Source organism: Meles meles, chromosome 8 (genome assembly GCF_922984935.1).
Source record: "Meles meles chromosome 8, mMelMel3.1 paternal haplotype, whole genome shotgun sequence".
NCBI lineage: Eukaryota > Metazoa > Chordata > Mammalia > Carnivora > Mustelidae > Meles > Meles meles.
The window spans coordinates 24716515-24733155 of NC_060073.1; the positions used below are offsets into that span (position 1 = coordinate 24716515).

At 37.3% G+C, this 16641-nt stretch overlaps 2 protein-coding genes across 5 annotated transcripts in view; both read left to right on the plus strand.

Moving 5' to 3' along the window:
* Nucleotides 1-16641, plus strand: part of LRRC4C (leucine rich repeat containing 4C) — a 1220402-nt gene that overhangs the window by 701334 nt on the left and 502427 nt on the right. The gene's annotated exons all lie outside the window — the stretch shown is intronic.
* Nucleotides 12500-12810, plus strand: LOC123948669 (ubiquitin-like protein 5). Its single transcript, XM_046015855.1, is given in 2 exon segments — nucleotides 12500-12596; nucleotides 12599-12810. Coding segments are annotated over 2 exon segments (309 nt in total).

A 16641-nucleotide genomic window follows, 5' to 3' on the forward strand; every position in this document is an offset into this window, starting at 1 on the left:
GTATTAATCACTTTATTATTTTTACAACAAATCTATAGGTTAGATATTGTTATTATATCACATGACTACACTGTTCTCTAGGAAGTTAGAGTACATCATAAAACTGAAAACAGGTGCTGGAAAGACCTGTGGGAACATAGATGTAATTTTATTTTTAGAATATGATCTTCACAGTTCTTCACCTTGGATTTCTTTTTTTTTTTTTTTTTTTTTTAGACTGTTAGATTAATTGGCTCAAGTATAGTCTAAAATCCTAAGGTCAAGGACCACATTTTATAGTTATTTTTTTACCCTAGGACCTAGCAAAAGACTGAAAACAAAGTGCGTTTTCTCTTTCTCTGTCTTTCTGTTTTCCCTCTGTATGTATGTGTACACATGTGTAGATGTACACAATTTTATTTACATTTAAACTTCTTTCTTTCGTTCTAAGATTCTCTACGTTCCTTATTCTCAGTATTTATGACCCTCATCAGTTGTAGGGAAATGTATTCATTAACTCTTTATATATCATTCCCCAAATCCTCCTTATAGCCCCATTTATAAGCTCCTTTTAGGCATATGTTGGCTCTTCTCATTGCAAATTCTGAGTTTCTTAACTTTACATCTAATGTGTTTCATGCATTTACCTTTTGGGGATGGATTTTAAATTACTTCATCAGTTGTGCCTTTAGTTCATGAACATTACTTTTCATAGTGTCTAATTAAACATTTAATGCAACATTAAAGTTTTCTTTCTTTTTTAATTTCTATGTGTTTTTTTTTTAAGCTTGTATTTATTTATTTGAAGGAGAGAGAGACAGAGAGAGCACAAGCAGGAGAAGGGACAGAGGGAGAGGGAGAAGCAGACTCCCCGTTGAGCAGGGAACCCAGTGCAGGGCTCGATCCCAAGACGCTTGGGTCATGACCTGTGCTGAGACAGATGCTTAAATGACTAAGCCACCCAGGCACCCCTATGTGCTTTTTTCAATCCTAGTAGTTCTGTTTGATTATTTTTCAACTTTTCCTGTTCCATATCCAAAGTATCTGATTCCTTTATTTTTTATTTAATTACTTTATGTCTATAAAATTTATAAAGATACATTTTGTGTAGTCTTTTTACACTTATTTTCTCGATTTTAAAATATGTTGATTTTATTCTACCTATATACTATGTCCGATAAATATTCATTCATGAAGGGAATATTGTATAAGTGTTTTGAAATATTGAGCTTATTTTTACTGTATCTATGGAGATCTTTCCAGTGTAGCTTTGCCAATGCTTATAATAAGAGCTGTACCAGCAATATCATTAGACTTGGCGAAGATCTATGCTAATTTTGGATTCTAAGGCCAGTGATACATTTTAAACTCAGTATATAGAACATCAAGCCTAATATTTTAGCAGAATCTATGCTTTCCTTTCCCAAATATCAGTTGTGACATGTTTTCTTATTGTTTTTCTGTACTATAGGTAGATTTTTCAACTTTTCTTTGAATTCAGGGTGAAGCTCTTGTGGGTTACAGCTATATGCAGAGTCCCAAAACTGTTTCATGCAGAACCAAAGATTTTCCCATTTATATATATAAACATTAATACCTATCTGCTTTGTTTTTCTTTACCCCAAAAACCTCTATACTTACCTGGAACAGCTGTAATATTAGTACACATAAATTATTTCTCTATGATTCACTTCTTTTTAACTTTCTAAAACCTAAGCATTTATCTTTTTCTTGGGTCAGTTATTCATTTTTTAAAAAATTTTATTTTTATTTTTTTAAAATTTATTTATTTGATAGACAGAGATCACAAATAGGCAGAGAGGCAGGCAGAGAGAGAGGAGGAAGCAGGCTCCCTGCTGAGCAGAGAGCCTGATGTGGGGGCTCGATCCCAGGACGCTGGGATCATGACCTGAGCCAAAGGCAGAGGCTTTAACCCACTGAGCCACCCAGGTGCCCCCAGTTATTCATTTTTAAATGACAGTATTTTATCACCTCTTCCAAGTATTTGTTGTAGAATTTTCAAGTTTTTTTGTCAGCCATGTTGCCAAATATAAAGCCATATCTATAAGTAATTGGTATTAATTTTACAAACAATACTATATTTTATTTCTTTATTTCTTTTTCTAAGATTTTATTTATATTTCTAAGATTTTATTTATTTATTTATATTTCTAAGATTTATTTATAATTTCTAAGATTTCTAAGATTTATTTATATTTCTAAGATTTATTTATTTCTAAGATTTCTAAGATTTATTCTAAGATTTCAAAGATTTATTTCTAAGATTTATCTCACACACAGCGAGAGAGGGAACACAAGCAGTGAGGAGTGGGAGAGGGAGAAGCAGGCTTCCTGCCAAGCATGGAGCCAGGAGAGGGGCTGGATCCCAGGAACCTGGTATCATGACCTGAGCCGAAGGCAGAGGCTTAATGACTGAGCCACCCAGGCACCCGACTATAAAGAATTTTAGGAAATAGTCCTTGTTTCTCTATTAAAAACCCAAAACCAAACAAAAACAAAGAAAAAAACACAACACAACAACAACTAAAAGAACCTTTAAATAATAGGGATGTTCCTTCAATATTTTGGGGGCACAGTTTAGTGTGTGTTGGGAGAGGGAAATATAGAAAGAAAGGTAATGCCCAGTGTACCTGTACTTTTGTTGTGCAGTGTTTTCTAGCATGAGGAAAGTGTTGCCCTAATTTCACCCCATTGTACCAAGCATTTGTTTCTTTCCTGCACTGCAGTAACCTGAGACAACGTAAGGAAGAGGAAGAGCAGAGCGAGAAAGACCTTTCTTGAATTATCGTTATATATGTCACCTGGTCATACTGTTCTCAGCCAATGTGACTTCTCACGTTGAGTCTAGCCATCTTCGATTTCCCAGATTTGACACAATTCCATCAATTTCGCTCTCTCTTCCATAGTATTTTGTACGTTTCGATGCAAGGAACTGCCAACAAACCAGCTAGTGCTCCATTCTGTATAGAATATCTGAAATATTTGTTGATCACTCAATTATGAGAAGATGGATTTGTGACTTTATTAGGAGTCAGTTGTGAAAGAATATATAAACAAGATACCATTAGGTAAAAGATGTTACATGGTGGGTAAGTATTCCTTAATGCCGGTGCTCTTGGTATAAGGCACCTAGTAAGAACCACATTTGATAAAGATTTATGAAATAATGTTCCCAGGGAAGTTATTCATTCATTTATCCCCTTAGTAAGTATTTATTCAATACCTTAGCCTGTGCGTAGTGATGCCATAGTGAGGTGCTTTTAGACTCAATTCCCAATTTCATTTGTCCCTTCCATATTCTTCGAGCAAGACAATTAGGTTATTCTCAAATGGACACAAAATCCCATGCAAATAAGTCTTCACACCCTGCCTTACTACAAGACTGCCAGTCCGAAGACTTTCCTCATATAGGATGAGAAGCACTAAATTACCTGTGCCCTTCACTGTATAACTTATTGGGTTACAACAAATCAAAACAGATAGGGCCCTTTAACAAGGAGAGTATGATATGCTGGGGCAGGTAGTTATCAAAGGATTCACTAATAACACTTGTTTTTGTTTTGTTTTGTTTTGTTTTGTTTTTTTGAGTATATACACAGCCATGGCTTATAGCCAACCTGCATTCATGTTCTCTTGACTGGTTGTTTTGAATGATGTCAATTCTGATGGGGCCAGTGTCTATTTTGATTTCTCAAGGTTCATACTCTACTGGCTATTAAATGATTTCATTATCTCCTCTGGTAGGCTGCTCTGAGAGCTTGGGGAGGCATCACTTGAGCTTTCCAGCAATTTGTTCTTTCTTTCTTTCTTTTTTTTTTTTTTAAGATTTTATTTTTTTGAAAGAGAGAGAGAGAGAGAACATGAGAGGGGAGAAGGTCAGAGGGAGAAGCAGACTCCCCATGAAGCTGGGAGCCTGATGAGGGACTCAATCCTGGGACTCCATGATCATGACCCGAGCCGAAGGCAGTTGCTTAGCCAACTGAGCCACCTAGGCACCATCCTGCAGTTGTTTCTTATCGACCTGTCCATACTCAACACAAAAATGTGGATGATTTTCATAGATCCATAGGTCAGTGCCTAGATTATATTAGACCTATGCAGTCCAAAACTGTGGCCACAGGGCTCATGTGGCTATTGAACACTTGCAATGTGGCTTCTTCAAACTGAGATGCACTGCAAGTGTAAACCGCTCAGTATATTTTATCTTTTAATCTTTTTTTGCCTATTATATTTTATTTTTTAACAGTTTTTAAAGGATTTTATTTATTTATTTATTTGAGACAGAGATACAGGGAGAGAGAGAGAGCATGAGCAGGGGGAGAGGCAGAGGGAGAGGGAGAAGCAGACTCCCTGCTGAGCCAGGAGCCCAATGTGGGCTCTATGTGGGGCTTGATCCCAGGACGCTGGGATCATGACTTGAGCCGAAAGCAGACACTTAACCATCTTAGCCACCCAGGTGCCCCATGCGTATTATATTTTAAAAATACTAGAATTTAAAATGTCTCATTAATTATTTTACAATGACTACATGCTAAAATGATACTATTTTGGGAATGTTGGGCTAAGTAAAATGTATAAGTAAAATGGATTACAACTATTTATTTTTATCCTTTTTTAATGTGGCTATAAGAAAATTTGTAATTATGAAATCTTTTAAAAAAAGAGAGAGGGTTGGGGAATGCCTGGGTGGGTGGCTCAGTTGGTTTAGTGTCTGCCTTCTGCTCCAGGTCATTATCTCAAGGTCCTGGAACCCAGACCCACATCAGGCTCCCTGCTCAGCAGGATGTCTGCTCCTTCTTCTTTGACCCTCCCCCGCCCCCGCTCTCTCTTTCACTCATTCTCTCTCAAATAAATAAATAAAATCTTTTTTTTAAAAAGAAAATTTAAAATTACACATGTGACTCATTTCTATTTCAAAGCATGGTTTTAGACTTTAGATTTAATTTAAAATAAGCAATTATATATAAATGCCCCCATTTTTGTGGTTTAGCAAAATGAGGTCCAGTAATGGGTTACTAGAGAGTTACTCAAGAACACAGGATGGGGTAATATTAGAAATAAGCTTGTGGACTGAGCTTTGCTCCCATACTTAACACTGCTCTTAAAGTTAGCCCTTATGGTCTTCAAAAGAAACATATTAGTATAAAAACTGTTTTGGAGATACGAAACCCTATTTCTGGAACATTGATCATAAAATGTTTTATATGAAAGAAGAAATTGGAATTACAAATGTTTTTCTGCTTCTTGCCATTTTCTCTTATCGTAGATTTCAGGAACTAGAACTAACCAACATAAACCCTTTGATTTCTTAAGGAAAAACAAAATTCAGATACTTAAAAATTGTATATTTACTAGGTTGTGTAAATGGAAGGAACCAAACGGTCAAGCAACCAAAACTACAAATAGCCCCAAATTCAGTTATTAGTTTGTATTATATATACTTTTTGGGAGCATGAAATGAGAGTGTTTTCCTTCATGATTATTTATTACATATTTAAAATTTAAGTGAAATTGTGTATTCTAGACCCATATTCATTCACCACTAAATATGAGGACTATAAGCACAACCAGTGCTAATTAATATGCAATTTATGAAAAATAATGAAACATGATGCATCAGTGATATAGTTGATGTAAGTTCATTTATAATATGCTTACTTAAATGAAAAGAGGTGGCATACATACCCTTTAAAACCTTTTAAAATCATTTTGATTTGTAGGTGAAAAGGATATAATCCTCCAGAAATACCATGGAAGGTTATTTAGGACATTTGGGAAGCACCATGTGAGGAATTGAACTCTTTTGGGATTAGCATAGCCTACCCCTCCCCCAAGATAATGACTTATAGCTCACAATTTTATCCTTTTCCATAAGGAAAGGTAGGCATTGATATCTTTCAGTTTGCTATGGCAACTCCATGATAACATCAGAGACCAGGCTACTTCCAACTCTCTGTCCACTATTTTTGGGTTGTGTGACTTACTCTCATTATGTAAAATAAGAGGTGAAGGTCCAGATATCAGATCTGTGCTTCAGAAAACTAACTGGTCAAACCATAAAGAAGTATATCATTTCTCCCTTTAAAAGCATGTCTTTGAAATCCCACATGACAACTCCACTTATATCTCTTTGTCCAAAACTCAATCGTGTGGACACATTTTGGTGCACAAAGGCTATAAAATGTGCATCGCTTTTTTTTTTCTTTAACTGGACAACAAAACACTGCCAGGGTTGTTGGTTTTGTTATGAAGGGATATGAGAAAATAGATTCTTGGGTAAGCCATAAACAGACCATACTGTAATCTACACATTTGCTTCCCAGATATTTATGCATGCCCTTCCTCTCTAAACCTTAAAATTTTATCCATTTACTCTATCCACAAATCATCAAGGAAATCAGAGTGATGGACAGTCCTTTCCTATAGATTCAGGTAAATTTTATGTGATCTGAAAACAAATATACTAAAAAGGTTAGTTATTGGATATTAACAAATATAATATATAAAAAGTAAAGAAGGAAGTACATGAAAACTCTCTTTTCAGAAAAGGAGAGAGTGTTTAACTCAAGTCATGGGTGGATTACAATCATCAAATCTGCTGAGTAGAAACAGTGAAAGCTCTTTGTTCTGGTTCTGTCTCCAGAAGGTCTTCATTATCCATTAATCTCCACATCTACATTTTAGGGGAGAAATTAGAAAATAAGCCCTTCTTGAGGAGCTATAGCTTTTGGTAAGATATCAAGAAAACAAAATGTTTTTAGGATTAATTCATAGGCTTGAGATTGTTTTGGTAACATAATTCCCCTAAAATTTGTTAATTATCTGGACTATTAGCTCCTAGCCCATCCTGTATGTGAATAATCCTACCCAACAATTTTGTCTAAGGTGTATTCGGCCAAAATTGGTCAAGATAACCAGAGTCTGGAAGCTATGTGAAACTGGCTCCAAATTGACGAATGTAGCCAGAAGAAAGGTTGAGAAGAGGTCTGATATATCATCATGTAGCAAAGAGGAATATTAATGCTGATATATCGTCAGGTAGCAAAGAGGAATATTTTTATCTTGTGTTACTTCAGAAGGTAAAACAATCCCTCATAAGTCAATTCTAGGAAGGCAGGTATTGATGAAATTTGAAAGAAACAGAATAGAATAAGACAAAGTAAACCCTCTTTCCAATAGTTGGGGATGCTCCAAATCTGGAAGTCTCCCTCAGGACATTCCCTCACTAGTTTTGGGGACTCCTTGGAAGGCATTTGTAGTGTGGAAAGTTAAATTAGCTAACCGCCAGGGTTCCATCCTACTCTGCTTTCTATGTTTCTATGATTCTATGAAACCAAAGACAAAAATTGGACAAGTATTGATTCAGAAGAACCCAGAGAGGTATGAAGCAACTACTGAAACATATCAAACTGTCTTGCAACCTGCCATAAAAGATTTATGCTACTCCCTTAAGAAGAGCCAACAAGTTAAGATTGTTCAATCTTCATCTTCCAGTTGGCCATTTGATCTACTTGAATTCCCAACACAAGCTTTTTGTGGTCGTTTGGCCTACTTTGAATTCCTGACACAAGGGAGTTGTCATAAAAGAAAAGGTCTCTATAAATTACATTTTGTTCTTCAGGAAATGCATTCTGTTTCACAGGAACATTTTGTAGACATGTTCAATTTTTTGTAGATGTGTCTAGTGAGTTGTGGGATTTGTCTTGGTTGGTGAGATGGGGGGGCAGTTATTTTCAGTGACATCTAAATCCATGTTACTGTATTTTAAAGTTGTCTTTTTCTGTTGCTTTGACTGTTCACATGAAGTGTTTGACTTTCCTCTCTGCACTTGTCTTTAAGTTCAGAGGTTTGGACGGAGTCCTTAGTAAAGGTATTTAGCTATAGAAATTTTTAGGTCAGGGCCCCCTCAGTGGCTCAGTCAGTTAAGTGTCTGCCTTTAGCTCTAGTCCTGATCCTGGGATCCTGGGATGGAGCCTGGCTTTGGGCTCCCTACTCAGCTTGGAATCTGTTTCTCCCTCTCCCTTTGCCCCTCCCCTGGCCCACATGCTCTCTTGTTCTCTCCCTCTCACATAAATTAAATCTTTAAAAAATTGGAAAATTTGGGGTGAAAAGAATTCTGTTTTTCAACAAGGTATATGGGATATTCAAAAACTACATGTATATATCTAAGGAAGGAAAAAAAAATGCTTATTCAGTAGTTATTTGCTGAGTTCTTACATAGCTTCCTTGTGTCAGGTGCTGAACTTGGCATTAAAGATAAAATGGTGACCAAGTCAGACACAGCCTGTCTTTGAGGTACATGTAGCCCAGCAACTGGGAGTAACATATGATAAATTCTCAAAGTGTTACAGTAGGGGAAGCCATTGATCCTAGGGAGATGGCAGAAAGGGAAACTAATGTAGACCTAGAAAATCAGAAATTGCTGCTATGTTGGCTCTGAAGTGTGGGTAGGAAGAGCTAAGAATGAGAAAACTGGGCTTAGCTGGTTTCCCGGATCTCTACTGTATTCGTCCTAACTTAACACCATGACCAAGGCAGAACTGGTTTTTCTGGGACTCAAAGGTCGTACATTTGTAAAGACTTTCTTTAAGGAGAAAACAAATAAGTAAAGTATAAAAACACAACTGGGGACAAAATAAGTCATGATTTCAAATGAGAGAAATCACAAGAAAATTCTGAAATTTTAGAGATTTAGTATTTTCTTCTGAGTTCTTTGTGGGCCATTTTTCAGAAATACTTGTGTAGATTTGCTTCTGTGTGCAACCTGGCTTTCCTTCCCCACCCAGAATCCTCTAGAACTCCTAAGTAACTCTCAGCACTGGCAGAGAGGTGCAAGTGAGGGATCTTGAAGCTCCATTAAATATAAAATAAACGCAACTTACCAGTGACTCCAGTTGAGAAGTAACTGGAGGCAGAAGTCTTATTTAAGTATGTTATGACTTTTAGAAATTTACTGTGAATTCTTGGTAAAAATCATACTTCAACTACCCAGGTTACAACACAGACTTGGTTTTGACACACGAGTTTGAATTCTGGGTTTGCAGGTGATTAGCTGGGTAAGGTCAGGCATATGGTTAAACTTATGGAGGCTCAATGATCTCATCTATTAAACAGAGATAATAATGATGCCCATCCTTTAGAATTCTGGTAAAAATTAAATAACCATCATAATCACCATTGTCTTTGTCTTTTTAAATACTTGTAGCACTGAAGTTCATGGAGAACATCATGGTTTGAAATATTAAAATATAAGTAAGCAAGAATGTACAGAATTTATAAACTAGTATTATAATTATACCTAACCTTAGGTAAACTTCGTAGTTAACAAAGCATTTCCATGTTTACTATGCTGTCTGATCTCACCAGATTCTGCCATGACTACTATATGTCTGGGACCCTTCAGTGTTTGCTGTCAGCATCCATTCTGATTGGACAATGTACCTGACATTCTAGTTGCTGCATATTTTGAATACCATCCTTTAAAAAAAACATAATTAGGCTTCACTGTTACATTTTTTTTCTTTTTTTTTAAGTGTGAAGTGACCAAAACTGAAAAGAATGACTTTCACAAAGACTCACAGGTCACAAGGGAGGTGGGTTATATTTGATTGGAAATGAATGGCCCAACTCCAACCTTGGTGCTTATTCCACAATATCAAAATTCGATATTAGTCTTGACATTAGTCTAACCTCAGATCATCTTGAAATTAATAATAAAGGCAAATCAGGTAGAGCTAATTTCACAGATATTTTAAAAGGCCGTACTTACTCTTTTGTTTCCTTCCTTCTGGGGGAAGAATCACCAATGGGCTCAGAGCTGTTGCTGCAATTTATAACATTAGAAGTACTGCATTCTAGTTGCTGTGACATTGGAGATGTGCAGAGGCCATGCCTTACAGAGGCCTGGATGATGACTGAGTGTTGAAGTATCTGGTGAAACAGAGAGAAAAGAACCCGTCAACTTACACTTAAGAAAGCCATAGTTTGGGACGCCTGGGTGGCTCAGTGGGTTAAGCTGCTGCCTTCGGCTCGGGTCATGATCCCAGGGTCCTGGGATCGAGTCCCGCATGGTCTCCTTGCTCGGCAGGGAGCCTGCTTCTCTCTCCACCTCTGCCTGCCTGTGTGCTCTCTCTCTCTCTCCTTCTCTCTGACAAATAAATAAAATAAAATAAAATAATTAAAAAAAAAAAAAAAGAAAGCCATAGTTAATGAACATAGAATGAATGCAAAGAGTCCATAACCAATACTGATGACTTGGTCATTATCATTTGCAAGCTTTCAGCCTCTATCTGTATACGCATCAGTGGATTTCAAACCATGCAATGCGTTAAGTGTTTTCTTCAGAGCCCCTTCAATCGCTTCAGTGGAGGAAGGAGTTGAAGGGCCAGGCGTGCCGTCTGGCGTCTTTCATAACTGATAGTAGTGGGTGTGTATTTATCTCTGTTATATGTTGAACTTGTGCTTCAACTTTCCTTTGAAAGAGGGATGCTTATCTTAGAAGTAAGTTTGGAAACTTACTTAAAGGACCAGAATCCAGGTTGGAGACCCAGTCTACCACTTTTTAAACCTGATGTTGGGTAAGTTACTTCACAACTCCGGAATTCAGTAAAAACTGATTTGGGGGGAGAAAAAGAATAAAGAACCAGAATCCAGGTTGGAGACCCAGTCTACCACTTTTTAAATCTGATGTTGGGTAAGTTACTTCACAACTCCGGAATTCAGTAAAAATTGATTTGGGGGGAGAAAAAAAGGAAGATTACCTTCACACAGGTAGTTGATAAACTGCTGAAATTGTAGGTGTGTGATGGTTATTTCACCTGTAGAATAAGGGGTGCCTGGGTGGCTCAGTGGGTTAAGCCTCTGCCTTCGGCTCAGGTCATGATCTCAGGGTCCTGGGATTAAGGCCTGCATTCCGCTCTCTGTTCAGCAGGGAGCCTGCTTCACGCCCTCTCTCTGCGTGCTGCTCTGCCTATTTGTGAACTCTCTCTCTTTGTCAAAAAAAAAAAAAATCTTTAACCTGTAGAATAAGATTTCAGTTTTAGTTATTATTATTAAAATCTCATCAGTGATACATTTAATGGCCAGTCAGTACATCTGACTTAATCAGCATTTAAATATGCTTGGTAACAAAGGCAAAATGTATTAATTAGGTGATTAGTCATGAGAATTGTTACCCACACCTATATATTTTGAATTTGATCCCAACATTTTGCCTGAAGTTAAATTGATTATTTCAGAAGGGTATAGTTCCTACCACTATAATTCACTTGGATGACTTGACTACAAAATAGGCCTTTAGCAAGACAACAAATCATGCACAACTCCATTAAATAATATATATAATCAGGGTCTTTGTTTTTGCTACTGGTGTTATTTTTTTTTTCTTTTAGGAGTATGCTTGAATACAACTGAATGTCAAAAAAAGAAACAATTTGGTTAAAAAAAATGGGCAAAGGATCTGAATAGACATTTTCCAAAGAAAGATGTACAGAGAGCCAACAGCTACATGAAAATAGCTACATGCATTTCCCTAATTATCAGGGACATGCAAATCAAAACCACAATAAGGTATCACTTTACATCTGTTAGAATGGCTAGTAATGTATGAAAAAGACAAGAAATGACAAGTATTGGCCAGAATGTGGAGGAAAGGAAACCCTGGTGCACTGTTGGATGGAATGTAAATTGGTGCAGCCATTATGGAAAACACTATGGAAGTTTCTTAAAAAAATAAAAATAGAACTACCAGGGGTGCCTGGGTGGCTCAGTTGGTAAAGGGGCCAAATCTTGGTTTCAGCTCAGGTGATGATCTCCAGGTCCTAGGATTAAGCCCAGTGTCCGGCTCCACACTGAGGGAGGAGCCTGCTTGAGGCTACTTCTTCTTCTTCTTGAGGCTACTTCTTCTTCTGCCCTTCCTCATTCACTTGCACTCTTTCTCGCTCTCAAATAAATAAATAAATATTTACAAAAAATAAATAGAACGGCCAATATGATCCAGAAATTCTACTAAGTATCCAAAGAAAATAAAAACACAAATTTGAAAAGATAAAAGTACTTCTATGTTCATTACAGCATTATTTACAAGAGCCAAGAAATGGAAGCCGTCTCAGTGTTCACGGATAGTTGAATTGATAAAGAAGGTGTGGTATAATGGAAGAATCGTCATAAAAAAAAAAAAAGAATGAAATCTTGCTATGTGTGACAACATGGGTAGGCCTAGAATCTATCATGCTGAGTGAAATAAGTCAAAGAAAGACAAATATTGTAGAAGTTCATTTATATGTGATATTTAAAAACAAAGCAAACACAAAATAAAACAGACTCATATTTACAAAGCACAGACTGATGGTTGTCAGATGGGAATACGGGGTGGATAAAGTAGGTGAATTGGATTAAAAGTCTGCTTCTAGCCCTTGGAGTCCACTCTGACCTGGGCTTGGCCCTTGAAGGAGGAGCTTGTGGCAGCCACAGGTTCCAGGTGTTTCAAGCTCTAGACAGGATGATGGAGGTTGTTTGCAACAACTACCTAGGTGAGAAGGCCCATGCTAAATGTAACACCGATGGCACCATCGGGGATCTTAAGAAGCTGGTCACAACCCAACTGGTACCCATTAAAACAAGATCATCCTGAAGAAGTGGGACAAGATTTTTAAGGACCATGTGTCTCTGGGGGACAGTGAAATCCGTGATGGGATGAGCCCAGAGCTTTATTACCAACAGAGCAGAATTCCTTCCCCACTACCCTGCCCCACCCTCCTCTCTCCTCCCTTCTCCTCCTCTTCTTCTATCTTCACCCCCACACTGGTATAGATGCCTGTTTTTATTTATTTGTTTGTTTTTAAGATTTTATTTATTTGAGAGAGAGAGAGAACAGAGGTGGGGAGGAGAGGGAGAAGCAGATTCCCTTTGAGCAGGGAGCCTGATGTGAGGCTGGATCCTAGGACCCTGGGATCACGACCTGAGCTGAAGGCAGAGGCTTTCACCCACTGAGCCACCCAGGTGCCCCAGGATGCTTGTTTACAAAAACTCATGTAAGGGGCTCCTGGGTGGCTCAGTGGGTGAAAGCCTCTGCCTTCGGCTCGGGTCATGATCCCAGGGTCTGGGATCAAGCCCTACATCGGGCTCTCTGCTCCGTGGAGAGCCTGCTTCCTCCTCTCTCTGCCTGCCTCTCTGCCTACTTGTGATCTCTATCTGTCAAATAAATAAATAAAATCTTAAAAAAAAAAAACTCATGTTAATAAAATCTTTGAAGTTGGAAAAAAAAAAGGTGTTCCTGGAGTATTGGCCTGTCATAGCCCTCTGAACCCACCCTAAAGTCCTGGGCAGGTGGACAGCTCCCATAGCACCTCCAACCAATCCTGTCCACCCAAGGATAGCAAAAGGCAGCAAGGGTCTGAGGGCAGCTGGCCAGAAGCTGCAGGAATCCCCTGCCCAAGTCTGGACCCCCGTCCTCCGCTGTCCTTCTCCACTGCCCCTGTGATTCCAGCCAGAGCTGGTATTTCTAATCAGAGGATGTCTTCACAGAGTGTAACCCCTGAAAGGGGTCTTGGTCATTTGGAAGAGAACACAGTGTCTCCTCTGGCTAAGGGAATGTCAAAAAGGAATAATTTGGTTTGTTTTATGTTATGTTTTATTTATTTATGTGTTTGTTTGTTTTTTTGAAGATTTTATTTATTTATTTGACAGACAGATCACAAGTAGGCAGAGAGGCAGGCAGAGAGAGAGGAGGAAGCAGGCTCCCTGCCAAGCAGAGAGCCTGATGCGGGGCTCCATCCCAGGACCCTGGGATCATGACCTGAGCCGAAAGCAGAGGCTTTAACCCACTGAGCCACCCAGGCGCCCCTTTGTGTTTGTTTTTATAAAGTATAGAAATACATTTTTATAAAATATAAAATATAAATATATAATATATATTTATAAGTAATTTATATTCTTTATCTTTTATTTTGGTTTGTTTTTTAAAGGTGCTCACTTGTTTAATGTAAATAAGAGAAAATCTTAATATCTTTTCTGTAACACAGAGTAACACTTTAGTGTCATGTTTTAGATGTACATATTATAACAGAGCAAAAAATAAAACCAACTAAGTATTAAAATACATCATGGGGATGTAATGTACAGAGTGAATATAGTCACTAATATTGTAACAACTTGTGATGATGGGGCAGCTAGACTTACTGTGGTGACCATTTTATAATGTATATGAATATCGATTCACCATAGCTTACACCTGAAACTAATACAATATTGTATGGCAATTATTCTTTAATAGTTTTTTCAAACAATAGGCTTGGTAATGTTCTGACTCTGATTTTCTGAGAGGTCCATAATTAGCTTTCTATTTATGCCTCCACTGAAGCAGAAATATTATTTCTGAGCTCAAATATGAAGTGAATTGTCTAAATGGCCAGGAAACTGTGTGAGGTGAGAAATTCAGAGTCTCCGAGTACTGTTCTAAGTATTACTAACCCTGGCCACTCTACTATAAACTGGCTATTTTTTTTCATGAAAACATGTTTTTTTTTTTTTTTTTTTGAGATTTATTCCTCTAACAAAAAGCAGGCTTAATTTTTTCTTGCATTATTTGATGTTAGCTTGCTTTCACAAATATAAGAACCCTAAGAATGAGATTAGAAATCCATTGTTAAGGGATATTGAGGCTGGTCTGTATTCCTGGAAAAACCGTGCAGTGTGGGCATTTCCAATCTGGGATGTTAAAAATAGCTTTCCCGTCAAAATCCTGGAGCTGATCTGAAATCGGAATGACATGGCAAGAACTCATCCTCAAAGTAGAGTTGGCTACAATACCACTTTCAATGGGGAAATCAGTGTGATAGCAAATATGCTAAGTATAATGCTAGTTGTTATTAACATTATCACTTATCATTTTAGAAACACATATTTCAGTGATGAGCAACTAATGACTTACCTTGTCTTACAATTTGGTCTAAGACATCATCTGAAGGACAAGAAAATAACATATTTCTTCATTCAGCCAAAATCTAATGAGCACCTGCTCTGTGCTGGAGATGTGAATAAGACGAAATATCTGTCCTTTAAAAATTTACATTCTTGAACAGAAACAGACAATTAATCTTTATTTTAGTTAGTGATGAGTACTATGAGAAAATAAAATAGGGCACTGTTATAAACAAGGGTGACATATATAAGAAGGTAGGGATTTCTCTTAGAGATAGCAATTCTACACTGAGTAAAGAGAAGAATGAACAAATGAGCTATTCAGCGGTATTGGTTCAGAGTTCCTGAAAGAGGAGAATGCAAAGATCCTGAGGCAGATATTAGTTTGTATGTTACAAAAACAGAGCGAAGGTCAATATTGCTGCAATGAAGTGTATGAGGCCAAGAGTAGTAGGAGCTGAAATGGTAGAAGCAACATTTCTCCACCTGCTTACCAATTTCTTAATCAGAATTTTAAAAATCCTATTTGTGTGGCTAAACTCTAATATGAAATTAGGTCCCCTACCTTAAACCCTTCTCTAATTATTATTATTCCTAGAGGTTATTTCAAAGACTACTAATACATTTTCTGAATTTTTCTTTGCTAAAAAGGTCTTCAGGAATTTAGAAATGATAAAATAACTATCCATCACAGTTATAGATGTTACATTTCCTAAAGATACCAATATAAATTTAGATAGCTGTAGAAATCGGTACAGGTGCGTATAGATGTCTGTGTAGGTATAGGTATAGATATACACAATTTCTTCCAAATACAAGCCCATGCACATTTCTGCCCTGAGTCAGTGCTGACAAAAAATGGTTCCTCATCACTGGTCTAATTCAATTTCCAGATTTGTACATGGTAGACTGAGGTTCCTGAAAGTAAGCAACCAAATTGACCAATGAGATGTTGGCATATTTCCTGCTTTCCCCATATCCTGTGATTTTGATGCTGATGGGTTTATAACATATGCATATTTTGTTTTGTTTGGTTTCTGAAAAGCAGATTGATATTATGCTGCAGGAAATGGGCAAAAAAAAATTGATCAAGGTTTCTAAAAAGTCCCTACTTTATGCAAGAATACCTTCCATGTAGCCACATCAAATATGATGCTTGAATCAGTTAGATGCAAATGTGGTCTTCTTTAGAAACATTCCTCCTACCAGTGTTCATCATTTGCATGAGCACATGTTAAGGGAGACAAGTCTGCATTGCACTCTCAGGGATTTAAAATGTGTCAATTAGATCAGTTACATGCAATTGCAAAGGGGAGAAATTTTGTCTTTTTTTTTTTTTTTTAGAAAGTACTTATTTTCAGTGTGGCTGAGGGGACCCTGAAATGTGAGTGGAAAACTCGTATCTAGTGTAGGTGGTTGTATACTCCAAATTTCACGTCTCAATTTAGCATATTGTTCTCCACTCCTAAGAATGAACTCTCAGTACATTTTATGTGGTTTCGAAGTAACTTTTTTTTCTCCCCCGTGGGGAAGAAGTTGCTCTTGAAAAGGGAAATAAACATATCTTATTGTTTGTGACGAAAGTGAAGAGCCCTGGAAAAAATACTGTTCTTAGCAACAATTAAAGCTATCATCAAGGGAATTAAATGTTCTAATGGCAATAAGAATATGGCACGGTTGGTTGGGTTTATTATAAAAGAAGAGATATCATATCCACTGTTC